General features: G+C 47.3%; 1 protein-coding gene across 4 annotated transcripts in view; it reads left to right on the forward strand.

The window, feature by feature from the left end:
- Positions 1-24,328, forward strand: part of LOC119969061 (interleukin-1 receptor accessory protein-like 1) — a 1,781,127-nt gene that overhangs the window by 1,735,256 nt on the left and 21,543 nt on the right. For 3 of the 4 annotated variants that reach the window (XM_038802244.1, XM_038802245.1, XM_038802247.1), the window contains exons 9-11: positions 11,487-11,630; positions 16,624-16,794; positions 21,901-21,969. In XM_038802244.1, coding sequence (XP_038658172.1) covers positions 11,487-11,630; positions 16,624-16,794; positions 21,901-21,969 — 384 coding nt within the window. The remainder of the gene's footprint in view (positions 1-11,486; positions 11,631-16,623; positions 16,795-21,900; positions 21,970-24,328) is intronic. The other variant, XM_038802246.1, reaches the window with a different exon arrangement.

Raw genomic sequence — 24,328 nt, forward strand, 5'->3', positions numbered from 1 at the left:
ATCGGGTTTTACCGCTGTAAAACTTTTTTCCGTGTTTTGGGACATTTCCCCTTTAAGTGGGCGTGTTCCGGGGCCTCTGACATCATGACACTTGTGACGTAGAGAGTAGCAATGGATTGCGCATGCGCAGACCGCTGTTCCTTTACTTTGCGCCCTTCTCACAACTGCGCAGGTGCGGCACCATTTCCAAGATGACCGCCAATCAAATTGCTGTTTTCTGCAATGGAAAGCCTACCTTCGCCTCGTTGTCTGTACTGGTGCCTCTATTACCTTTTTTTCTTGTACCTTCCTCGAAGTATTCTTGGAATTTGTCCAGGACTGCCTGGAAGTCGTTCTTGTTTTGCCCCTTTGAGTGTTTGAAGGTCTGGAAGATGTCAGCTGCTCTTGGACCCACGATGGTAAGTAGCTTTATTTTCTCTGCATCTGCCACGCCATCTAAGTCGGACGCTACCAGGTAGATCTCGAATCTCTGCCTGAACGCACGCCAGTTTTCACTGAGATTGCCTTGGTACCTGAGCTGCTGTGGAACCGGAATCTCGAACATCATCCTGCCTGGATGCCGTTGCTGGTTGTCACTGTTTGCTGAGTTATAATTATATGGATTTAGCAGTCACTCACTCGTACCATGTTTTGTTATGCTCTTGACGTCGCATAAGCTGCTTCCTTGATGTGCACTCTGACAAAGGAAGGTTCAGACTTGGAGTTAACAGTTTAATAAATGTGTTAAAGCTAACGATTCTCCTACTTGGATTCAACTCCCCTGTTAATCGTGCTATAGCTACTCAAACGATCTAACTAGTCTGCTACAATCCACATGGTGGGTGTGATGTGTTTCAATAAACCCTGTGTACTCACTAAGTGTCTCCACTGGAAAGAGTAAGATCATGTGTGCTGTGTCCCTTTTATATGGGTTGGTGTAATGCCCCCCTAAGGTAGTGTCACCTCTGTGTGAATCTTGAATGCCCATTAGTTGTGTCCTACCTTACTGGCCGATTGGTTGAATGTCTGTGTGTCATGTCTCTGGTGCTCCCTCTAGTGTCTAGCTAGGTGTAGTGTGTTCACATTAACACCTTGTGTATTTACAGTGATGCATATCATCACAAAAGTCTGCTCCACAATTTAAAAAGAAGATGGGATCAGAAGATCCGGGGAGAAATGCAAAGCTTCATCATGGCACCGAAAAGTAGGAGCCAATCCACAGAAAATATGGGCCTATATGTTTCAGCTTTTAAAATCCATTCGCCACTGGAGGATGAGCCAAACTAATCACAAACCATCTGAATTTGGACTCAATGCTTATGTTTATCTCTGCCAATTGATTTCATTAAGGAAATTGATATGCAGTGCTGGTCTGGGAAGTCCTATCTCGCGATACTTGATCAATAAACATTTGGGGAAACTCAAAAAGTAAAAAGATGATAGGCTCAAAATTCCTTTAGTTGGAAGCAGGTGGAACCTTATGGTAGCCACCAGAGACCTCGGGTGGAATCTTCCATTCCCCTCAACAGTGGACAACTTGGCCAGCAGTGAAATTTAATTTGGCAGAAAGCCAAAAATCAGTTTCCCGACGGCGGAGTGAACTTTAGCTTTTAAGTTCTCAGGATTTGAAAGGCGGATTTGAACTCCCTGAAGAACAATACCAGGACGTTCTTTTGCATACCTTAGCATGGTATACATGCACATTAGAAGACCAGTCCACCAGAATTAAGTTCCCCCACCAAATTAAGAAATTAGAGTGTTCACTTTTACCACTGCACATAAGTGGCGTGCAATTAGCAAGGTTGACTTCTGGGATTAAATGTGAGTTGCCGCTGCATTGGTGTCTTTGGGGAGTGCCTATTAATGCAGGCCTGTGCCTGAGAGCAGGTGATGGCAGTGCAAATTGTGTGGAGGACAAAGGAAGGAAGGAAGAGTTAACAGGGAAGGGTGCATCAATGGACAAGCAAAGTTGAAAGGGCTAGTGCAAGTTGTGTGGGTGCCCTTTAAATATGGCGCGCAGCCTTTTGACAGCACAAGGCAACAGTGACTTCCTCCTGTCCTGCCGCGGAAATCAGCACGTACCTTGCAGATGCATATTTAATGAATTGAACAATGCAAGATCATGCATGGTCAGCTGTCCTACCTTCCTAGCAGAAATCACTCCCACTTCTGTGCCCACCACCATACTTCGAATTCAGAACGGAAGGTTCCAGCTCTAGTTCGCACTAAGGGGTGGTAACAGTAAATTCATAGTATTTTGTATCTCACTGCATGCTCTTTATGTGTTTAAGGAACATTTCTGTTCTGTATTGAAGGACTTAGTATATTGCTCAGATACCTCACTATCATGGGGGGGGGGGGGAGGGGGAGGGGGAAGGGGGAGGGGGGGAAGGGGGAGGGGGAGGGGGAGGGGGGGAGGGGGGGGAGGGGGAGGTGGGGAGGGGGAGGGGGAGGTGGGGAGGGGGGAAGGGGGAGGGGGGGAAGGGGGAGGGGGAGGGGGAGGGGGGGAGGGGGGGAGGGGGAGGTGGGGAGGGGGAGGGGGAGGTGGGGAGGGGGGAGTGGGGGGAGGGGGAGGGGGGGAGGGGGAGGGAGGGGGAGGGGGGGAGGGGGAGGGGGGGGGAGGGGGAGGGGGGGAGGGGGAGGGGGAGGGGGGGAGGGGGGGAGGGGGGGGAGGGGGGGAGGGGGGGGAGGGGGGGAGGGGGGGGAGGGGGGGGAGGGGGGATGAGGGGGGGGATTTTCCACCCTCCCATTCACGTGTTTTTCGGCTGTGGGAGGCGGCGAGCCGTTCGCTGGCAGCGGGTTTCTCTGGTCCCTCCTCTGTCAATGGGAATTCCCATTGAAGCCACCCAATGCCACTGGGGAACCCACGGGAGGTGGTGAGCTTCCAGCGGAATCAAAGAATCCCATCACCAGCGAACAGCCAGAGAATTACGGCCCATGTGTCCAGGGCCTGGTTTGTAAATGCAGTTTTTATCTGTTAATCCGCAGGCTTCCATCCTGGAGTATTTCTTTAACTTGAGGCATTTGTTACATCCTTGCAGCTTGGAATAAACAGCCTACAGTAAAAAGAGCTTCGTTGAAAAGAAACAGCAAACTAATTTCTGATATTCTGAAATATCTATTGTCAAAGTGCATATATCTATTCAGACGTCTGGGGTTTTGCAGTGAGCATCCAGAAGTATTTCTATAGCAAGCTATTAGAAACATTTTTAGAGTTAAACAAACACTATTTACAGGGTTAATTACTTCAGAGCTAGCATTCTGTTGGGCAATCAGTGTATATTTTACCTACAAATACAATGAGTGAAAGTAAGTTTTTTAAATTTCACAGGGGTGATTGATTTAGATAAGTGAATGTTGGTAGAAGAATGCAGATACGATATTCATTAATGTTTGAGTAACTGGTTGATACAACAGATACAATGTAACTGAACAATATTTTAATCTTGTATTCATACATAATAATTGCATTTAAAGTATGAAACATTGTTCAATCGCATAATATTATATACCCTATGCAGTATTAATAGTGCTGATGTTTCCGAGAAGATGCAAAGACTTAATTCTAATGCATTATTTACAAATAGTTTAATTTGCTTCACCATTTACCATACTTTATTTTAGAGTTATAAATGTGACTCCACATAGTTAGTGATCTTGGAGATTCAGCACAGTGTAGCCTGTGCTTAATGGTGCAATCTAATTGGACTTTAAAGGTGGTTTAATTGCGAATGGAAGAGCACCAGGTTCAGTGAGAGTCTAATTGAGACATTCTGCAATTATATTAGAAGCATTGGAATGAGTTCTTTTAAATGTTAATCCATGTGTGTGTGAAACCATACTAAACCGGCTAATAGCACGCTGCTGCCAAAGACAATGATGTTAGATTAGCATAAATTGTTCTATGCCAGGCTGTAATAGGAGGATGTATATTCCTGTCAGCAGTTCACCTCACTGAGCTTCTGATCTCAGCTGAAGTCAGCTTCTGGAGGATTGATATTTCCCCACAGGCCGGAGGGAAGATCGAAGGGAGTTTCAGCCTGGTGCACTTTCTAATGACTGATTACAAACTTGCATGAACAGAGGTCTGGGAAAAGTCCTGAAACACTCTTTTGAGGCATTTTTCTTTTTTTCTAAATTTAAAATAGTGTAGAATATAATTCAATCCATGTCATATATCTGAAGGTATGCCTAGCCAAACAGTTCCTCATGCTTCAGAACCTCATAAAGACAGCTGAATAGGTGACAAAAGCTATGTCAGCTGCAGCTTATTGGCAGCACACTTGCTTCTGAGTCCGAAGATTGTGGGCTCAAACACTACTCCAGAGATTTGACTGAAAATTTTGACTGACATTCCAGTACAATGTTGAAGGGGTGCTGCATTATCAGTGGGGCGTCTGTTAGATGAGAAATTAAGTAAACCTAGGCCCACTTCCCCTTTCAGGTAACTTTAAAATACCCCATGCATTATTTTGCATAATAGTGGGGAGTTCTCCTGTGTCCAAACCAATATTTATCCCTCAACCAAGATCCCTAAAAGAACAGATTAATTGGCTCCTGTCAAACTGCTTTTTGTGGAACTTTGCTGTGTGCAAGTTGGTGGCCGCATTTTCCACATTAGAACTGTAACTGCACTTCAAAAATACTTCATCAGAGGTGACCATCCTGATGTTGTGGAAGGTGCGATAACAATGCAATCTTTATTTTATTTTTTTGGTCAGGAGAGTATTTGGAAATGTTATCCTTCTTCCATATCAATTTTCGGTAAGAGACCAAAGAACAAGGGGCGGGATTCTCTCAGCCCGGGGCCGGGCCAGAGAATCCCCGCGACCGGGCCACGCCACCCTGTCGCCGGCACACGATTCTCCACAGAGCGGAGAATCAGGGCCGTTGGCGACGGCGTGTTTGGCGCGGCACCGGTCGGGGGGCACTCTACGCGGCCGGTCCACCGATTCTTGGTCCGGGATGGGCCGAGCAGCCACAGTTAAAACGCTGAGTCCCGCCGGTGCCGTTCACACCTCCTCGCAGCCGGCGGGAACTCTGCGTCGAAGTGTCGGGTGGCGGCCTGTGGAAAGGGAGGGAGGGGGGGGGGGCAACCCCAGGGGGCGACCACGATGCGGCCTGGCCCGCGATCAGGACCCACCGATCGGCGGGCCGGCCTCTCTGTCCCCCGGCCTCTTTTCCCAAGCGCCGGCCCCTGTACTCCTGCGCCATGTTGCGTCAGGGCCGGCGCGTTGAAGGAGGCCACCGCGCATGTGCTCGTTGGTGCTGGTGCCACTGTGCATGCGCGGATTCCGCGACACACAGTTCACACCAGGATCGACAGCTGAAGCGGCGTGAACCGCTCCAGCGCCGTGCTGGACCCTTGTAGGGGCCAGAATTACTCCTGGCAGCGGCCCGTTCACGCTGTCGTAAAACGCGATGGTGTTTACGACGGCGTAGACACTCTGCCGCGGGATTGGAGTATCCCGCACAAGATTCCCCCATCTGTCCTCTGAACGCCCATTAGTGCAGGGTACTTGGATAGCTATAAAAATTAAAAAGAGTGAGCATTCAGTGAAATCACTACCATACCACAAGTTACATGCTGAAAAGCCTGCAGATATAACATTTAAAAATCTAACACAGCCTTCTAAAGAATTGTAATTCATTCTAACCATGATGCAAACAGTGAAACCAGCTAGAATTGATGAGATGGAAGAACTATTATTATTGTTTGTATAACTATTGCTAAGAGTGTGCTTGAAATTGATAGCATCTAACACTCAGGTATCGGTTATAGGTGCTCAATGGCATTATACTTTTTTGATATTGAAAAGGTAATCCATTTAAGATTAGAGTGTCATTTTCTACAGTATAAATGCACTCCTTAAAATACCTATGAAGCACCGGCAGTGATGAGTGAAGACATGTTTTAGAAATCAGCATCTGTAAGCAGCATTGTGGCAGCTGTATATTCTGCAACATCAGCTCTTCATTACCTTACCCCTGAGGGTGATTACTGCAAAGTGCTGCTCTCCTTCAAGCCCTAATCTCCCTCCAGTGCACTCATTGCAGACATCTGCATTATCAGCGGATGCATCCATTATCTTTTGCTGCATCTTGAGAATTTCCCACCCCCATTCAAAAAGCTTTACAATCTCCTCTGAGAAGTAATAAAAAGGTTATTTTAAAAGGAAACCACAGGCCAATTTGGGGGATCAAGTGGGTTAATTCCTTTCCAGTTCCCAAAATTGATTCAACTAATTACAGGGGATCACGGTGACTGGGAGATCCATCTCCCAAAGCCCCAATAGTCTTATTAAATAGGATTTTACAAAAGGAGAAGGGAGTCTGAAGAGTTCAGAGGGGGAACCTCAGAGGACTGGGCCGAGACAACTGAGGGATGCTTGCAAATAGAGAGGTATAAAAACATGATGATGCACAAGGAGGTCAGATTCAGAGGAATTGAGAGTTTGGAATACATTTTAAGAGGAGAAAGTGTGGGGGAGATTGTTCAAGATGTAATGTAGATTTGTTATTCGGTATAAATCTGCAATATCATAGAATTTACAGTACAGAAGGAGGCTACGCGGCCCATCGAGTCTGCACTGGCCCTTGGAAAGGGCACCCTACCTAAGCTCACTCCTCCACCCTATCCCCGTAACCCAGTAACCCCATCTGACCTTTTTTGGACACTAAGGGCAATTTAGCTTGGCCAATCCACCTAACCTGCACATCTTTGGATTTATTCCATATCTGCCACATATTCGTTCTTCCAGAAGACATAGGAGCAGAATTAGGCCACTCGGCCCATCGAGTCTACTCCGCCATTCAATCATGGCTGATGTTTTTCTCATCCCCATTCTCCTGCCTTCTCCCCATAACTGTTTTGAAGGGTTGTCCCTTTAGTCTGAGATTGTGTCTTCTGCTTCTAATTTTTCCTACAAGTGGAAACGTCCTGTCCACGTCCACTCTATCCAGGCCTCGCAGTATCCTGTAAGTTTAAAGCAGATCCCCCCTCATCAGAACCCCCCTCATCTTTCTAAACTCCAATGAATACAGACTCAGAGTCCTGAACCATTCCTCATACAACAGGCACTTCATTCCAGGGATCATTCTTGTGAACCTCCTCTGGACCCTTTCCAAGGCCAGCACATTCTTCCTTCGATACAGGGCCCAAAACTGCTCACAATACTCCAAACAGGGTCTGACCAGAGCCTTATACAGCCTCAGAAGTACATTCCTGGTCTTGTATTCCAGCCCTCTTGACATGAATGCTAACATTGCATTTGCCTTCCTAACTGCCAACTGAACCTGCACGTTAACCTGAAGAGAATCATGAACAAGGACTCCCAAGTCCCTTTGCGCGTCTGATTTCCTAAGCATTTTCCCATTTTGAAATTAATCTATGCCATATTTCTCCTTCAAAAATGCATAACCTCACACTTTTCCACATTGTATTCCATCTGCCACTTCTACGCCCACTCTCCTAGCCTGTCCAAGTCCTTTTGCAGACCCCCTGCTTCCTCAATACTACCTGTCCCTCTACAGATCTTTGTATCATCTGCACACTTAGCAATAGTGCCTTCAGTTCCTTCTTCCAGATCATGAATGCATATTGTGAAACGTTGTGGTCCCAGCACAGACCTCTGAGGCACACCACTCGTCACCGGCTGCCATCCTGAAAAAGACCCCTTTGTCCCCACTCTCTGCCTTCTGCCAGTCAGCCAATCCTCTATCCATGCCAGTATCTTACCTTAAACACCATGGGCTCTTAATTTATTTAACAGTCTCCTATGTGGCACCTTGTCAAAGGCCATTCTGGCAATCTAAATAAATCACGTCCACTGGTTCTCCTTTGTCTAACCTCCTTGTTACCTCCTCAAAGAACTCTAACAGATTTGTCAGACATCACCTCCCCTTGACAAAGCCGTGCTGACTTACTCCAATTTTATCATATTCCTCCAAGTACTACGCGATTTCATCTTTAATAGTGGACTCTAAAATCTTACCAATGACTGAAGCCAGGCCAATCAGCCTATAATTCCCCATCTTCTGCCTCCCTCCCTTCTTAAACATGTGCAACCACTCACTCCAATGGCAGCCATTTTTTGGCCCTTTTCCCCACTTGTTGGGTGGATGTTTCGCTGAAAGGAGATGCAGGGGTGACTGGAGAAAGTTAAACTCCACCGGCGGGGCTGGTGGATGGATCCACGGACCAGAGGTGGGGCGAAAAGAAGGGAGCAGTTGGAGCAAAGGAATCTTCGTGCGCCACAGGTTAAGATAGGGGAGGGTAAAGGGACTGCCCTGCCTGCCCAGTGGTCAACGGGGCATCTGGTGGACTTCTTAAATGAGAAGATCAGCCAGCAGAGGAGGGAAGCCCAGGGCAATCTTGCCAAGGCTGTGGCACCATTAAAAGTGGGAATTGACCACTTGGAACAGAGGCTGGAGTCCCAGGGCCAGGCCATTCAGAAAGTGGAGGAGACGGTGGGGAAGCACGAGGAGTGGCTTGCATCGTTGCCATCCAAAATAGGCGTGATGTGGGAAACCCAGAAGCAGTTAAACAAGAAGGTGGAGGAGCTGGAGAATCGCTCCTGGAGACAGAATTTAAGAATCGTGGGGATGCCTGAAGGCATCGAGGGAGCGGAAACTGGCTATATGTAGCCAAGATGCTGGAAATACTGATGAGGGAGGGGGCCTTTTACCGGCCCCTGGAGGTTGACCGAGCACACAGGGCTCTGATGAGGAAGCCGCAGGTGAACGAGTTGTCGCAGGCACATGAGCTGCGGAAGGTGATGCTGGTGAGATTACACCGATTCCTGGATAAGGAAAAGATATTGAGATGAGTGAATTGGACGAGGAGGTGGACCTGGGAAGGGAATGAGCTTCGGGTGTACCAGGACCTGGGTGTGGACCTGGCGCGAAGGAGAGCCGGGTTGAGTCGGGTGAAGGCTGCCCTCTTTAAAAAGGTGAAGTTTGGGATGTTGTACCCGGCCCGCCTCTGGGTGACTTTTAACAGCTGAGAATATTATTTTGGGACACCAGAGGAGGCGATGGAATTTCTGAGAGACAATGAACCGGCAGGAGAAGGAGGACACTGAACTTTGAAGGAGTTGTGAGGAGATGTTTTCTTTTTCTGTCTTTTTGTTTGTTGGTCATTCGAGGACTTTGAAGATCCCCAGGGTTGGGAAGGAACAGGTGGAGGGGTTGGGGGGGGCCCCCATTGGGCTGGTGGAGTGATGGAAAGCATGGGAGCAATGCAAGCAGTGAAGGCCCCAAGCCCAGATGGGTTCCCTGTGGAATTTTATGAGAAATTTGGGGGGACTATGGGGCCTCTGCTGGTGAGATTACATAATGAAGCAAGGGAAAAGGTGCAACTCCCCCCTGGATTACCGCAGATGTCTATATCCTTAATACTGAAGAAAGATAAAGATCCGGAGCAGTGTGGGTCCTACCGCCCGATATTGCTATTAAATGTGGACGCTAAGTTGGTGGCAAAGATCCTGGCATCGCGTATCGAAGACGGTGTGCCGGTGTTGATAGGGGAAGACCAGAGCTTGTAAAGTCGAGGCAATTGTCGGCGAATGTCACGAGATTATTAAATGTGATAATGATGTCTCAGGAAGAACAGGGCATAGAAGTGGTAGTGGACATAGAGAAGGCTTTCGACCGGGTGGAGTGGGAGTATCTGTGGGAAGTGTTCGGGTGGTTTGGGTTCGGGCAGGGGTTTGTGGACTGGGTCCGATTGTTGTATGGTGCGCTTGTTGTATGGTGCGCCGGTAGCGAGCGTGCGGATGAATCGGGTAAGCTGGGTGTATTTCAGGCTACACCTTGGGACAATGCTTTTTGCCTTGGCAATAGAACAACTGGCAATGGTGCATAGAGAATCAAGGAGTTAGAGAGGGATTGTGCGGGGGCAGGGGTAGAGCACAGGGTTTCGTTGTCGGCGGACAACCTGCTGCTGTATATTTCGGACCCACTGGGGGTATTGGTGGAATCATGAGTATCCTGGAGGAATTTGGCTGGTTTTCCAGATATAAGCTAAATACGGGGAAGAGTGAGGTGTTCATGATCAAGGCCAGGGGGCAGGAGAGGAAGTTGGGAGAGCTGCTGTTCAAGGTGGTGGAGGCGAGCTTCAAGTACTTGGGCACCCAGGTGGCGTGTGGATGTGAACAGCTGCATCAACTGAACCTGGCTCAGCTGGTGGAACAGATGAAGGGGGATTTTAAGAGGTGAGATTTGCTGCCACTGTCGCTGGCGGGGCGGGTACAGACAGTGAAAATGATGGTGCTGCCGGGGCTCTTGTTTGTCTTTCAGAACCTCCCAATCTTCCTCCCAAAATCATTTTTTTTTAAAGTCAACACTTTGATTTTGGGGTTTGTGTGGGAGGGGAAAACCCCATGGGTTAAGAAGATGTTGTTGGAGTGGGGGCAAGGGGAGGGCGAGTTGGCCTTGTCAGATATAATGAATTATTACTGGGTAGCTAATATAGCCATGGTTCGGAAGTGGGTAGTGGGGGACTGGTCAACATGGGGGTGGATGGAGGCGGCCCCCGTGCAGGGGTACGATTTTAGGAGCATTGTTGACGGCGCCTCTGCCGTTCTCGCCGGCTAGGTACTCCATGAGCCAAGTGGCCTGAGGGTATAGGGGAAATTGCGGATACATCTGACGTTGGAAGGTGCCTCAGTGTGGGCACTGATTTGCGACAATCACAGGGTTGCACCGGAAGGGTTGGACGCGAGGTTTCAATGGGTGGCGACAGGCAGGAATTGAGCGGATTCGGGACCTGTTTGTGTGGGGGACAGCTTTGCGAGCTTAGAGGACCTCGAGAAGGAATATGAACTGCACAGCAGGAATGGGTTTAGATATTTAGACCCGGGAGTCCATGGGGCAAGAGAGGTAAAAGTCTTGGCCTTTGCCCCTTTGATAGCCCGGAGATGGATTTTGCTTGGGTGGAGGGACCCAGAGCCACCGAAACCAGGGGGATGGGTGAACAACCTGGCGAAGTTCCTAAGGTTGGAAAAAATCAAGTTCATCTTGAGAGGGTGGGCGAGTGTTGCCGTTCATCAACTTCTTCAACGAGGATTGAGGTGTCAGAGAGGGGAGGAAGGAAGAGGGAAGATAAAGGGGTCAAAAAGGGGAAGGCAGGACGGGAGGAGAGAAATGGAAAGGAGATTGGGGTGTTTGTTTGCTAGTTATTTATGATGTCCTGTTTGTTCTTGCTCTTGTTTTTTGTTTGTATTTACTGTTTATACAAATGCCTTGATGAAAATATTTTTTTAAAATATGCAATATTCCAAAAGAGGAAAATAGGTTGGATGAGAATTTGATTCAAAGTTAAGTGCAAATCTGGTAAATTTCCACTGGAAAACTCCAAATTTCAATTTAAATGTAAAGAGATGAGAATACAATGTTTAACCACACATAAGAGGGCAATGTTTACATATCAATTCACCATTGATTTGCAGTGACTTCCTGTTTTTCTGTATTTCTCACCCAGCTGGCCTTATTGTCTTTCATTTCAGAGCTGATGTACACTGTGGAGCTCGCGGGTGGATTGGGGGCTATCCTTTTGCTGCTGGTCTGTCTGGTGACTGTGTACAAATGCTATAAGATAGATATCATGCTATTTTATCGCAATCATTTTGGAGCAGATGAACTAGATGGAGGTAAGGACTAATTTGCGAGAACAATATCACTCGAATATCTGGATTCTTATAACTGCAATCCTTGACACCTACATGATGGAACAAACGGCCTCCTTCTGGAAAATTTCTGTCCGTTTACATGTTTAGCATTGTAATGGTAGCAAATAAATAACACAATGTTTGCAATAATTTGACACCTGAACCTATAAATGGTGGAAACCTGGGCAAATGGAATGGACCCACCACCAACTTTACACCCACTTTGCATGCATGTACAAAACCATCCCAATGTGTTTTAGGTTAAGACTTTCATGAAAATAGTGAAAAATATTTGAGTTTTGCCCCTTTCCTTCAGTATTCCCCTTGTTTTGGATTTGATGCATTACCACCAAAACGTAACATATCATTAACAAACGTAAATGTTTTTTGTTATCAATAATTGCAATACGTGTTACATTTCGTTTGCCATTTTTAAAATACTGGATAATTTGTGATGTTGAACAACATTAAGGAGGAATACAAGAAGCTAAATGATACAGAACTCAACCTTTTGCTGTCAAAGACAAATTTGACTTGACATCTTTTGAACTGCCGCATAAAATGCAGTCAAATAATTAATTGAAGCTTGGTTGTATTTAAGAAGACAGCATACTGTCCTGCTTAAAACACAAACATCGCTCAGCTGCCTTTTTGGCGAAGTAATCAAAGCACAAATTCATGTTGAGTCACAGCATGCAATAAGCCAATAGTGAAATGCTTTACTGAATGTATGAACAGCAGTTGTCGCTGCTGATTATTTTCTCTGCATTCGATGAATGCATTTGTTGCAAATCTCAACATGTTCTTCATTCCGCAGGTCAGTTAAAATAAATTGATTAAGGTATTTTGATTCATCCTGATCGAATAATATGACACAATCTCTGCATTCAAGGTTATATAGATTATTGAAAATTAATTAATTCGCTGACAGGTGTAGTTCCCATTTTTTTTTAGAAAACATTTTATTGAAGCATTAATAATTTTAACATTTAAACATTCTAAACAGCAGAGTGGACTGATACACGCAACAACATCACAATAACATACCCAATTGCTCCCCCGCCCTCCCTCCTGGCTGCCCGTATTAGATTCGCTGTCCTTATTCTACAATGCCATGTCTCCCTTTCTTTCTCCCCCACCTCTCTCTCCCCCCCTCCTTCTGCTGACGGTCTGTTTTCCTAAAGAAGTCGATGAATGGCTGCCACCTCCGAGCAAACCCCTGAATTGAACGACTTAAGGGGAGCTTAATCTTCTCCAGCCCGAGAAACCCTGCCATGTCACTGATCCACACCCCTGACTTTGGAGGCTCAGAGTCCCTCCATCCCAGCAAAATCCGTCTCTGGGCCACCAGGGAGGCAAAGGCCAAAATGTCGGCCTCTCTAACCTCCTGGGCCCCCGGATCCTCCGACACCCCAAATATTGCCATCTCTGGACGCGGAATAACCCTACCATCCAGGACCTCTGACATGACGTCCACAAGTCCCTGCCAGAATCCTCTCAGCTTCAGACACGCCCAAAACATGTGTACGTGATTCGCCGAGCTTCCCCCACACCGCCCACACCTGTCCTCCACCTCCTCAAAAAACCTACTCATCCGGGCCACAGTCCACTGAGCTCTATGGACCACCTTGAACTGGATCAGTCTACGCCTGGCACACGACAAGGATGAATTGACTCTCCTCAAGGTATTTTCCCATAGTCCGACTTGCAACTCCCCTCCTAACTTTTCCTCCCACTTCCTCTTCACCTCCCCGATTGGGACCCCTTCCCACTCCATCAATTCCTTATATATTTCTGAAACCCTCCCCTCCCCAACCCCTGTTTTTGACATCACCTTATCCTGCAGTCCCCTTGGAGGGAGGTGATGCACTATCAATAACGACGAGATGAGAGTAGAGTGTAATCGAGACTTTATTAAGCAGAGATGTGTAGCCTCCTGCAGCTGCTACCAAAATGGCTGCAGCTCGGTGAGCACACACATTTATACTCCGCCTACTGGGCAGAGCCAGCAGGCAGGGATCTACCCCCGTATCTGTAGTACAGGAGCCTTACCGTATTACATCTCGTATGTGATATATACAACAGTGGTGACTACCACAGGAGGCGAGGGAAGCTTGGAACCTGCCTCCGGACAAAGTCCCGTACCTGCAGGTACCGAAATTCTTTCCCACCCGGTAACTCAAACTCCTCCTCTAATCGCTCCAGGCTTGGAAAACCCTCTTCAATGAAGATATCACCAAATCTCTCCATCTATGCCCGCTGCCAGCTCCTAAAGCCCCCATCCAGCCCTCCCGGAACAAAACGATGGTCGTCACAGATTGGTAACCACACCGACGCCCCATCCAGTCTCATGTGCTGCCTCATTGCCCCCACACCCTCACGGCTGCCACTACCACTGGGCTTGTGGAGTAGCGGTCCGGCGAGAAAAGCAGAGGTGCCATTAACAAAGCCTCCAAATTTGTACCCTGACAGGATGCCGCCTCCCCTCGCTCCCACACCGATCCCCCACACACCCACTACCCACTTCCTAATCATCGATATATTCGCCGCCTAATAATAATTAATAAAATCTTGAAGGCCCAAGCCCAACATTCCTCGCCCCCATTCAAAAGAACCTCCTTACCCTCAGAGTCTTACCAGCCCATACAAAACCCGAGATCACCGCGCTCATCTTCCTGAAAACTGGCTTAAGGATATCAATTGGAAGACATTGACATACAAATAACAATCTCGGGAGGACTGTATCTTCACAGTCTGCACCCTCCCCGCCAATGACAGTAGGAGCATGTCCCACGTGCCGAAGTCCCCTTTCATTTGCTCCACCGCCTTGCCCAAATTTTACTTATGGAGTGACCCCAGATCCTTGCCACCTGAATCCCCAGGTCCCTAAAACTTCTTCCCACCACTTTAAACAGTAACTCCCTCAGGCTCCTCTCCTGCCCCTGTGCCTGAATCGCAAACAGCTCACTCTTACCCCTGTTTAATTTGTAGCCTGAGAACTGACCAAATTCCTCCAATATCTCCATGATCCCAGCTATCCCCTAACGGGTCTGTTATTTAAAGGAGCAAGTCGTCCGTGTAGAGTGAAATCCTGTGCTCCACCCCATCTCTCACTATCCCACGCCAGATGTTCGACGACCTAAGTGCCATTGCCAAGGGCTCTATGGCCAGGGAAAACAGTAGTGGGGAGAGTGGACACCCCTGTCTTGTCCTCTTACACAAACTAAAATATTGTGACCGGACCCAGTTGGTCATTACATTCGCCACCGGTGCCTGATATAACAGCCGGACACAGTCAACAAATCCCTGCCTGGACCCAAACCTTCCCAGTTATCCCACAGGTACTTCCACTCTACCCGATCAAAGGCTTTTTCTGCATCCATGGCTACCACCAACTCGACCTTGCGCCCCTCCGCTGGCATCATTATCACTTTAAGAGCCATCTAATGTTGAACATCAGGTGACGTCCCTTCACAAACCCCGTCTGGTCCTCCCCTATCACCTCCGGGACACAATCCTCTATGCATGATGAATCTGCCCTCCGGGTCCCCCTCTATCCCCCCCACCTCAAATGCCACCCTTTTATTGACTAGGATTGCCACCCCCCTCGCTTTAAAGTCCAATCCCGAATGGAACACAGGTCCAACACATCCCTTCCTCAACCTAACCTGATCCCTCAGCCTTCAGTCTCCTCAACTGTGTGAACACACAGGTCCTTTTGACCGGCCCATTTAGCCCGCGAACGTTCCACATGACCAGCTTAGTCAGGGGGCACCCCACCCCCCTACTCTGCCGGTCAGCCATAACCTATCCTAGGCCAGGCCTTGGCCCATGTCCTGCAACTCACCAGGCCTGCTCCCAGGCAGCTGCCGTCATCAACTCTCCTCCACCACCAAATTAAAATTCCCCTCCCCGTCAGCAGTCTCACCCCTCCCCCCAGCGTCCCCCCCCTATATTGCTCTTCAGCTCACCCCCCACTTTGCTTCCGTGAACTAGCCCTCTCAGTGTAGTTCCCATTTCAAGGAACAATATGCTATTTGACATTCAATAACTCAATTCTGTCAAAGTTTAGTGGCAAACAACTTTTTTTTCGCAATTTAGAGTGCCCAATTCATTTTTACAATTAAGGGGCACTTTAGCGTGGCCAATCCACCTACCCTGCACATCTTTGGGTTGTGGGGGCAAAACCAACGCAAAGCACGGGGAGGATGTACAAACTCCACACAGACAGTGACCCAGAGCCTGGATCGAACCTGGGACCTCGGCGCCGTGAGGCAGCAGTGCTAAACACTTGTGCCACTGTGATCAACTTTTAAAATAATGCATTTTAACTATTTCAAATAGAATTGATAGCATTAAAATTTTGAACAGGTGACATCAGCAAGATATTACATTCAGTTAAGTTTACAGTTAGTAGATTGATTAAGATGTGAATTGAGTAATGATTTAGAATTTTGATTAGCTTTTGGATTGAAGACATGTTGAGGTAGAAAAATGTAGTGTGGATGATAGCCAGTTGACAGCCTGTTTTAAATGTCTCACAGTTTTTATTTTTGTTGATTTGACTTGCTAACATCCACTTTACACATTTGCACAACGTCACAATCTATTCCATGGTAGAGTCCACTAATGTAACTGTGTATCCTTGCAAATATCTTTGCGTCAAATTGCAAAGCACAGAAAGAAAGTTGAACGATTAAAGTGATCCTTCTGTGAAGTGAATGATGTTATCTGTGTTCTGGTTCAGATACATTAACATTTCGCAACTCAGTGCATTGATCTTTTTCAGTGCCTCTTTCACAAAAATAACAGACTGTGATTTCTGAGTTAGAATCATTAGTTCCAGAGTTGTTGGATTTACTAATCAATTCATTCTAATGAATGCTGCTTCTCAGTCATGAAAAGAGAGTAACATAGTGACAATGGAAAGTATCAAATCCCATTCAGGTTAACAAAAATGTGAATTAATTTTCAGAGAACAAAGATTACGATGCATACCTGTCATACACCAAAGTGGACCCTGACCAGTGGAGCCAAGAAACCACAGAGGAAGAACGTTTTGCTCTGGAGATCTTACCAGATGTGCTGGAGAAACATTATGGGTACAAACTGTTCATCCCTGACAGGGACTTGATTCCAACTGGAAGTAAGTACATTTTTTCCTGCCTTTTCTTTTCTTCATCCAGTTCTACTGATTTGAATTAAATAAAGCTGTGCAAAGAACCACATTTTTCTTTCGGTGAGCGAAAGGAGCAATTGTTTCAAATGCCAACTTGTCTCTGTGAGTAATGCACTCAACACCAGAGGCTTGAGTTCCGAATCTAGGCTGACATTCCCAGTGCAGTAGTTAGGGAATGCTGCACTGTTAGAGGTGATGGACTGCAGTCGGGATTCTAAACTGAGAAGTCGCCTGCCCCCTCAGGTGGCCGTATCACACAGAGGAGCAGGGGAACGCTCCTCCGTGCCCTGGCCAATGGTAATCCCTCAACCAACATCTGAGGGTGGTGAATCTTTGGATTTCTCTGGCACTGTGGAGGCTTTGTCATCAGTATGTTCAAGACAAAGATCGATAGATTTCTAGACATTAAAAATAAAAAGCGATCCCCAGTACACAACGTGTACACCAGAATTGACTTCTTTGTGGTGGGGAAAACGGTGCTTCCAGGGATAGACAAAGTGGAATACTCCGCAATTGTGATATCAGACCACGCTCCACACTACATGGACGTGCGGCTAGAGACGGGAAGGGCACAGCGCCCCACATGGAGGTTGGACGGTGCCTTACTAGCTGACAAGGCCTTCAGCGAAAGGATAGCGCGGGCCATAGCAGAGTACACGGAGAACAACCAAAAGGGGGAGGTCTCACCCTCCACGTTCTGGGAAGCGCTTAAGGCCGTACTAAGAGGGGAAATCATCACCTTCAAAGCGCAAAGAGATAGGGAGGAAAGGGTGGCTAGGCAGAAGCTGGTCGACTCCATACTGGAGGTAGACCGTAAATACTCTGAGGCCCCGGCCGTAGAGCTCCTGGCGGAGAGGAAAGAACTACAAAGGAACTTTGACCTGCTCTCCACCAGGAAAGCAGCGCACCAACTCCGCCAGGCGCGTGGGACCCTATACGAACACAAAGACAAAGCCAGCCGCCTGTTGGCACACCAGCTGAGAAAGCAGGCAGCCACCAGAGCAATTGCGCAAATCAGGGGTACCGGAGGCATGTTGGAAACAGAACCAGAGAGGATTAACAAAACCTTCAAGGCCTTCTACCAAGAGCTGTACACCTCAGAGCCCCCAACGGGGAAGGCTGGGATGAACCGGTTCCTTGATGGACTGGACATACCAGTCGTGGGAGAGGGCAGAAAACGGGACCTGGAAGCACCACTAGCACTGGGAGAGATCATGGAGAGCATTAGCTCCATGCAGACGGGGAAGGCGCCGGGACCAGACGAATTCCCGGCGGACTTCTACAAAAAATTTGCGACAGCGCTGGCCCCACACCTGCGGGAGATGTTCACAGACTCGCTAGCTAGGGGCACATTGCCACCCATGTTAGCACAGGCCTCAATCTCGCTGATACCTAAGAAAGACAAAGACCCAACGGAATGTGGGTCATACATACCCATCTCTCTGCTGAACGCAGACGCCAAAATACTGGCCAAAATCCTAGCCAAAAGGCTAGAAGACTGTGTACCCGAAGTGGTCGCAGAGGACCAGACGGGCTTTGTCAAAGGTAGACAGCTTACCTCGAAACATCAGGCACCTGCTGAACATGATAATGACCCCCTCCGGGGAGAGAACACAAGAGGTGATCGTCTCCCTGGACGCAGAAAAGGCCTTCGACAGAGTCGAATGGAAATACCTCATAGAGGTACTGGAGCGGTTCGGGCTTTGAACAGGGTTCACCGCTTGGGTAAAGCTCCTATACAACGCTCCCATGGTGAGCGTACGAACCAACAATACCAACTCCCAATACTTCCAGCTGCACAGGGGCACCAGACAAGGATGCTCACTGTCCCCGCTGCTGTTCACACTAGCAATCGAACTGCTAGCAATCGCGCTCAGGCCAGCAAAAAATTGGCGGGGGATCCGAAGGGGAGGCAGAGAGCACAGAGTCTCACTCTATGCAGATGACCTGCTCCTCCATATCTCGGACCCACAGAGCAGCATGGATGGAATCATTGCGCTCCTGAAAGAGTTTGGAGCCTTCTCGGGCTACAAACTCAACCTGAGCAAAAGCGAGATCTTCCCAGTACAGCCGCAAGGGGGTGGGGGGGCAGCACTAAAGGGGCTGCCGTTCAAACAAGCCCGACACAAATTCCACTACCTGGGGATCCAAATAGCCTATGACTGGAAAGGGATCCACAAATGGAACCTCACCAGTCTGACGGAGGAAGTAAAAAAGGACCTGCAAAGATGGACACACTCCCACTCTCCCTCGCGGGGAGAGTCCAGACGATCAAAATGAACGTACTGCCCAGGTTCCTCTTCCTGTTTAGATCTAAACAGGGGGGGGGGGGGTAAAAATGCTAGGATCCCAAAGAAGGTCCTACAAAAAGCAAAATCCAGGGGGGGGCTAGCCCTCCCAAACCTACAATTCTACCACTGAGCGGCAACAGCCGAGCGAGTAAGGGGATGCATCCTGCATGGGGACCTCCCTCCAGGCCCTCGCCACGGCAGCACTCCCATCCCCACCCAAAAAACACTCCAGCAGCCCAGTGGTGACAGCCACCCTCCAATCCTGGAATCAACTGCGGCAGCAATTTGGCCTGACCAAAATGTCGGACAAGGCTCCTATCTGCAACAACCATAGGTTCACACCAGCACTGACTGATGCCACCTTCAAAAGGTGGAGGCAGGACGGAGGGACACTGACAGTCAGGGACCTATACACGGACGGCAGGATCGCAACACTGGACGAACTGACAGAGAAATTTCGACTAGCCAGGAGGAATGAGCTACGGTATCTGCAGCTCAAAAACTTCTTACGAAAGGAGACAAGGACGTACCCACAACCGCCACGACAGACACTACTGGAAGAACTACTGGACGCAAGTATCCTAGATAAAGGGAACTGTAGCGACATGTATGACCGACTGGTAGAAAGGGCCGACACCGTACTGGACGCAACAAGAAAGAAATGGGAGGATGACCTGGGGATTGAGATAGGGTGGGGACTCTGGAGCGAAGCACTGCATAGGGTCAACTCCACCTCCACGTGCGCAAGGCTCAGCCTGACGCAGCTAAAAGTGGTACATAGAGCCCACTTAACAAGAAACCGTATGAGTAGGTTCTTCCTGGAGGTGGAGGACAGATGTGAACGGTGCCAAAGAGGCCCTGCCAACCACGCCCACATGTTCTGGTCTTGCCCCAGACTTGTGGAGTACTGGACAGCCTTCTTCGAGGCTATGCCCAAAGTGGTGCGGGTGAGGGTGGAGCCATGCCCGATAGTGGCGGTCTTCGGGGTTTCAGACCAGCCAGATCTATTCCTGGGGAGGAGGGCGGACGCCCTTGCCTTTGCCTCCCTGATCGCCCGCCGTAGAATCCTGTTTGGCTGGCGGTCAGCAGCACCACCCAGAGCTGCAGACTGGCTGTCCGACCTCTCGGAATCTCTCCAAATGGAGAAAATCAAATTTGCCATCCGAGGGTCAGATGACGGCTTCCGCAGAATGTGGGAGCCATTCATGCAATTGTTCTGGGACCTGTTTGTGGCCAATGAACAAGAGGAAGAATAGTCGGGTGGCCAAGAATCAGGGGAAAATGGGCGGGAATCGGGGCAAGGTAGCTGGGCGGGGGGGCGGGGGGGGCGGGGGGGGGCTACGGGTTTGTTATGGGGGTTTGTTCTCATGGTTTTATGCTTATTTCTTTTTCTTGTTAATTTATTGTTTTTGTATTGGAGGGGAGGGGTTACTGTTTTTCTCTGTTGTGATAAAATTTGTTGTTGAAAACTTGAATAAAAATTATTCCAAAAAAAAGGAAGGACAAAGCCGCAAGCGACAGTCTGATGGCAAGCTAAGGCCCAAAACCAAATTGTAAATAAATGCCTATAAACATGTGCCTCGGCCATATTGGAGAATGTAAAATATGTATGCCGGTTAAAGGGGGCGGCCACAGTTGTTATTATGAAGATGCTTGCCTGTAAATATACATGTTAATTTTTGTGTGTTTTATTTTCTAATAATTTGTAATTTGTTGGATATAAAATATGAAAACTCAATAAAAAACATTTCCAAAAAAAATAATTAAATAAATAAAAAGCGATATGGGATAGTGGATAAAAATGGCATTGAGGTAAAGAAATCTAGTTGAATGTCAGCACAGACTCAAGGGGCCGAATGGCTTTACTCCTGCACCTATTTGTTATGTTCCTATTATCACGTTGTTTGTGGACTCTTGCCGTGTGTAAATTGGCTGCTGGGTTTCGACTTCACAACAATGGCCACACTTCAAAAAGTGTAAAATTCTTTGGGATGTCTTAACGTTGTGGAGGACGCTATATAAACCACATGTTCTTCCAAATACTATATGCATTTAAATCAGTGAGCTAATAAAATGGCACTAATTGCATAAAAATCTGTCAAAATCTATGAGTAATCTCATGCTACTTTTAGGTTAAATTAACCTTTTGTTGAATGCTGGAAATGCCTCATATCTGCACAGTTGTACAAAAGGCTGAAACTCCAAAAGTACTGTGCTTAGCACAATTTCACACACACTACATTCAAATAATGGGACTGAACTCTGTACCCAATCCTTCCCATCTTGCTAGTTAAAACTGGATATGGTTCAATATTTTTAAAACAATATGTTTTCATATTTTCAAATTCAGTGCTCATAAACACAGTCCATAGCCCAAATCTCAGAATAACTGCTGTGGCCATTCCTTGAAATCTGCCACAGATAAACTCTGTGTCAACCTTTCATCTACATTCATATTGTACAATTGCAGAATATAAGATATTTAAACACAGCTGGCACTCTTTCAGCATTAGAAATCATTCCATTATTGATCAGGTGGCACAGCCCACTATATTGTACAATGCCAGTATTTTAGCATCTCATTTGGAGCTTTATAATATTACTGTTGTAGATGCACTTCCATAAACACTCTCTAAAATACTCTAAAATGCACTAATCAGTATGATGCTGCAGTACATTTTTATTTTATATGTTTGTTCAGAAATTTATTATTTCACTGTACCTGTTGACTTATTATGTATGTTCAAATGTTTATACTTACCATTCTCCCCTCCACTTATAGTATGGGCTGAGTCGCAATCCCGTGCTACACAACACTCTTCGTGCCCCACTATAATCGGATGGGAGAACAGTAAGTACAAAGCTAACCATAAGTAAAGCCTCTATGTTAAACTTTTATCAAAATCACCTTTTGGAATAACTGTATTCTAGATTTTCTGATTCATATTATTTGAACTCTGCTGCTAATCTCATTAAATAATTGTTTGATGATACATAACTTGAGTATTGTTTAAAAAAAGAGACATGCTGTTGAAGTTTCTCATCATGCACTCATCATCATTGTCCATCATCAACCACTGTTCCCTGATGTGTTCTCAATAAAAGCTTTGAGCAATCGGAGTCCACTTTCCAACCAATCCTTTTCTTACCCTTTCTATGCAAAACAAATTGTTGTTCCATTTGAAATTTGGTGTTCTTGCATCTGTCCTCACAAGTGCAAGGTGAAAAGCTTTGGCAACCTGTCACAATTAATTAAATGGGCCAACTGCCCACTTTCAAATTAACCCAAGAATATATTAGCAGAGTTGTATTTTGGATCATTAATATGCTGATCAGACAATAGATGAGCTGTCGTAATCAGATAGTCAGACTGTACCAGTCATCACAAAGAAATCATTACATATTTGTTAGATGAGTTGATTGAAATAAGCAAGCCCTTAATCATCTTTCAAGTAGTTCTAAAAAAAATTTTAGGAGCTAGTAAATGGCTAAATTAAAAGGCTTCAACTTAATTTCTCTATTAGAAAAGAATATAGAATCACGTACTTGCGAGATGTGTTCTGTTACAAAGGCTGCTTACGTTTATCTCTGTAACACATCTCATCTCTACCCTTGCCTCATTCTCACTTTCACTGAATCCTCACCTATACTTCTGTGACTCCACGTTAAACTTCTTCAATGTCCATCTATTGAGCTCAAACCCCACAGACCCCAACTAACCTGAAGTATTTTAAGATGGAGATGAATATAGGCCCAGTGGATCCCCCAGACTGACCCCCCCCCCCCCCACCCCCCCCCCCCCCCCCCCCCCCCCTCCACCCCCCCCCCCATTACCAGCCCGCCCATTTGTATCCCACTCAGGATCAAACCCATCCTGGCCTGACCACCCGTCTGATCTGCCCCCCCCCCACACCGCCCCGCCAACCCGACCCAAACACACCCCCAACCACACCCCTCCCAACCCCTCCCAACTTGACCCCGCACCCCCGCCCCGCCCCTAGTCTGACTCGATTCACCTACTTCCTGCCCTCGCCCTCCTTCCTGGTCTTCCCACAACCTCACGCTCGGTCCCCCCCAATTGTCTGAATCGCTTATCTTCTCCCATTAAATTGTCCCTTAAATATCTCCTTTACGGCAGCTTGTGCCATAAAAAGTTAACGTTCCTTTGTTCCCTGCCCACCCCGATGTAGCTGCTCCTGTCTCACCCAGCCTGAGTGAGGAAGATTGAGCGTGACACGGGCTTTGCAATTTCAATGTGGATAAGTCCATTAAGAGTGGAAATCTGATAGAGATTGCCACTCTGGGGAAGTTATGGGGCTTTATTTTCGTTTGAGATGGTTGTTAATTGCTGGAATTCTCTTCCCCAGAAAGCAATAGAGACTGGGTCATTGAATTTATTCAAGGCTGAATTGAACAAATTTTTGTAAGGATTATGGGGACAGACAGGAAAGTGGAGTTGAGATTGTAGTCAGATCATTATTGAATGCTGCTGCAGACTCCAAGGGCTGAATGGCTTTTTGCTGTACAAAGTCCAATGCTTCTATGGCAACCACAACCTGGTATCACGCCAAAGCCCACTCATAGATTACCATTATCCCTGTTTCCCAGTGCATCAAGTTCAAAATCCTCATCCTCCATTAGAAGGTTTTATGTACCTGATCCCAAGCTAAACTCTCCAAACTCTTCTTGCCCAGTGTCATGTCATGGTGTCCTGTCCATCTGCTACTTCTCCACCACCAGTGATCAAGCCTCCAACTGTCTCAGCCTAATCTCCTACTTCAGGCCATCAATTCATCTCAACTGTCATAATATGCTGGGCAGTTGATGGTAATCTAGAGTGAGAAGGTCTTTTTGTTCAAACAAATGTTGTGAAAAAGGCAGGAAGGAAGGGACATGTCCTTTGTGAGGTGGCCAGTACACATTGGGAGCACCCCTGCCTCCAAATAAAGTTACCCCCCACTTTATGCCTTTTCACCTGGCCTCCAAACACCCCCCCCCCCTCCGCTTATCTGAGCCCGGTGTCCATCTCCAATCCAATTGTGTGCGACTGCTTGCACCCACAATTACGTTATGGCATTGCTGGGACTGCAAGAGCTGCCAATCAGATTGCCTGCTGGCCCTTGAGGGCGAGATTTATTTTCCACTAAGGAGTGCAAGTCTGAATCGTCGCTTGTTTCAGCCATCGGCAAGTATGTTATCGCTGCAGGTTG

Source organism: Scyliorhinus canicula, chromosome 7, assembly GCF_902713615.1.
Source record: "Scyliorhinus canicula chromosome 7, sScyCan1.1, whole genome shotgun sequence".
NCBI lineage: Eukaryota > Metazoa > Chordata > Chondrichthyes > Carcharhiniformes > Scyliorhinidae > Scyliorhinus > Scyliorhinus canicula.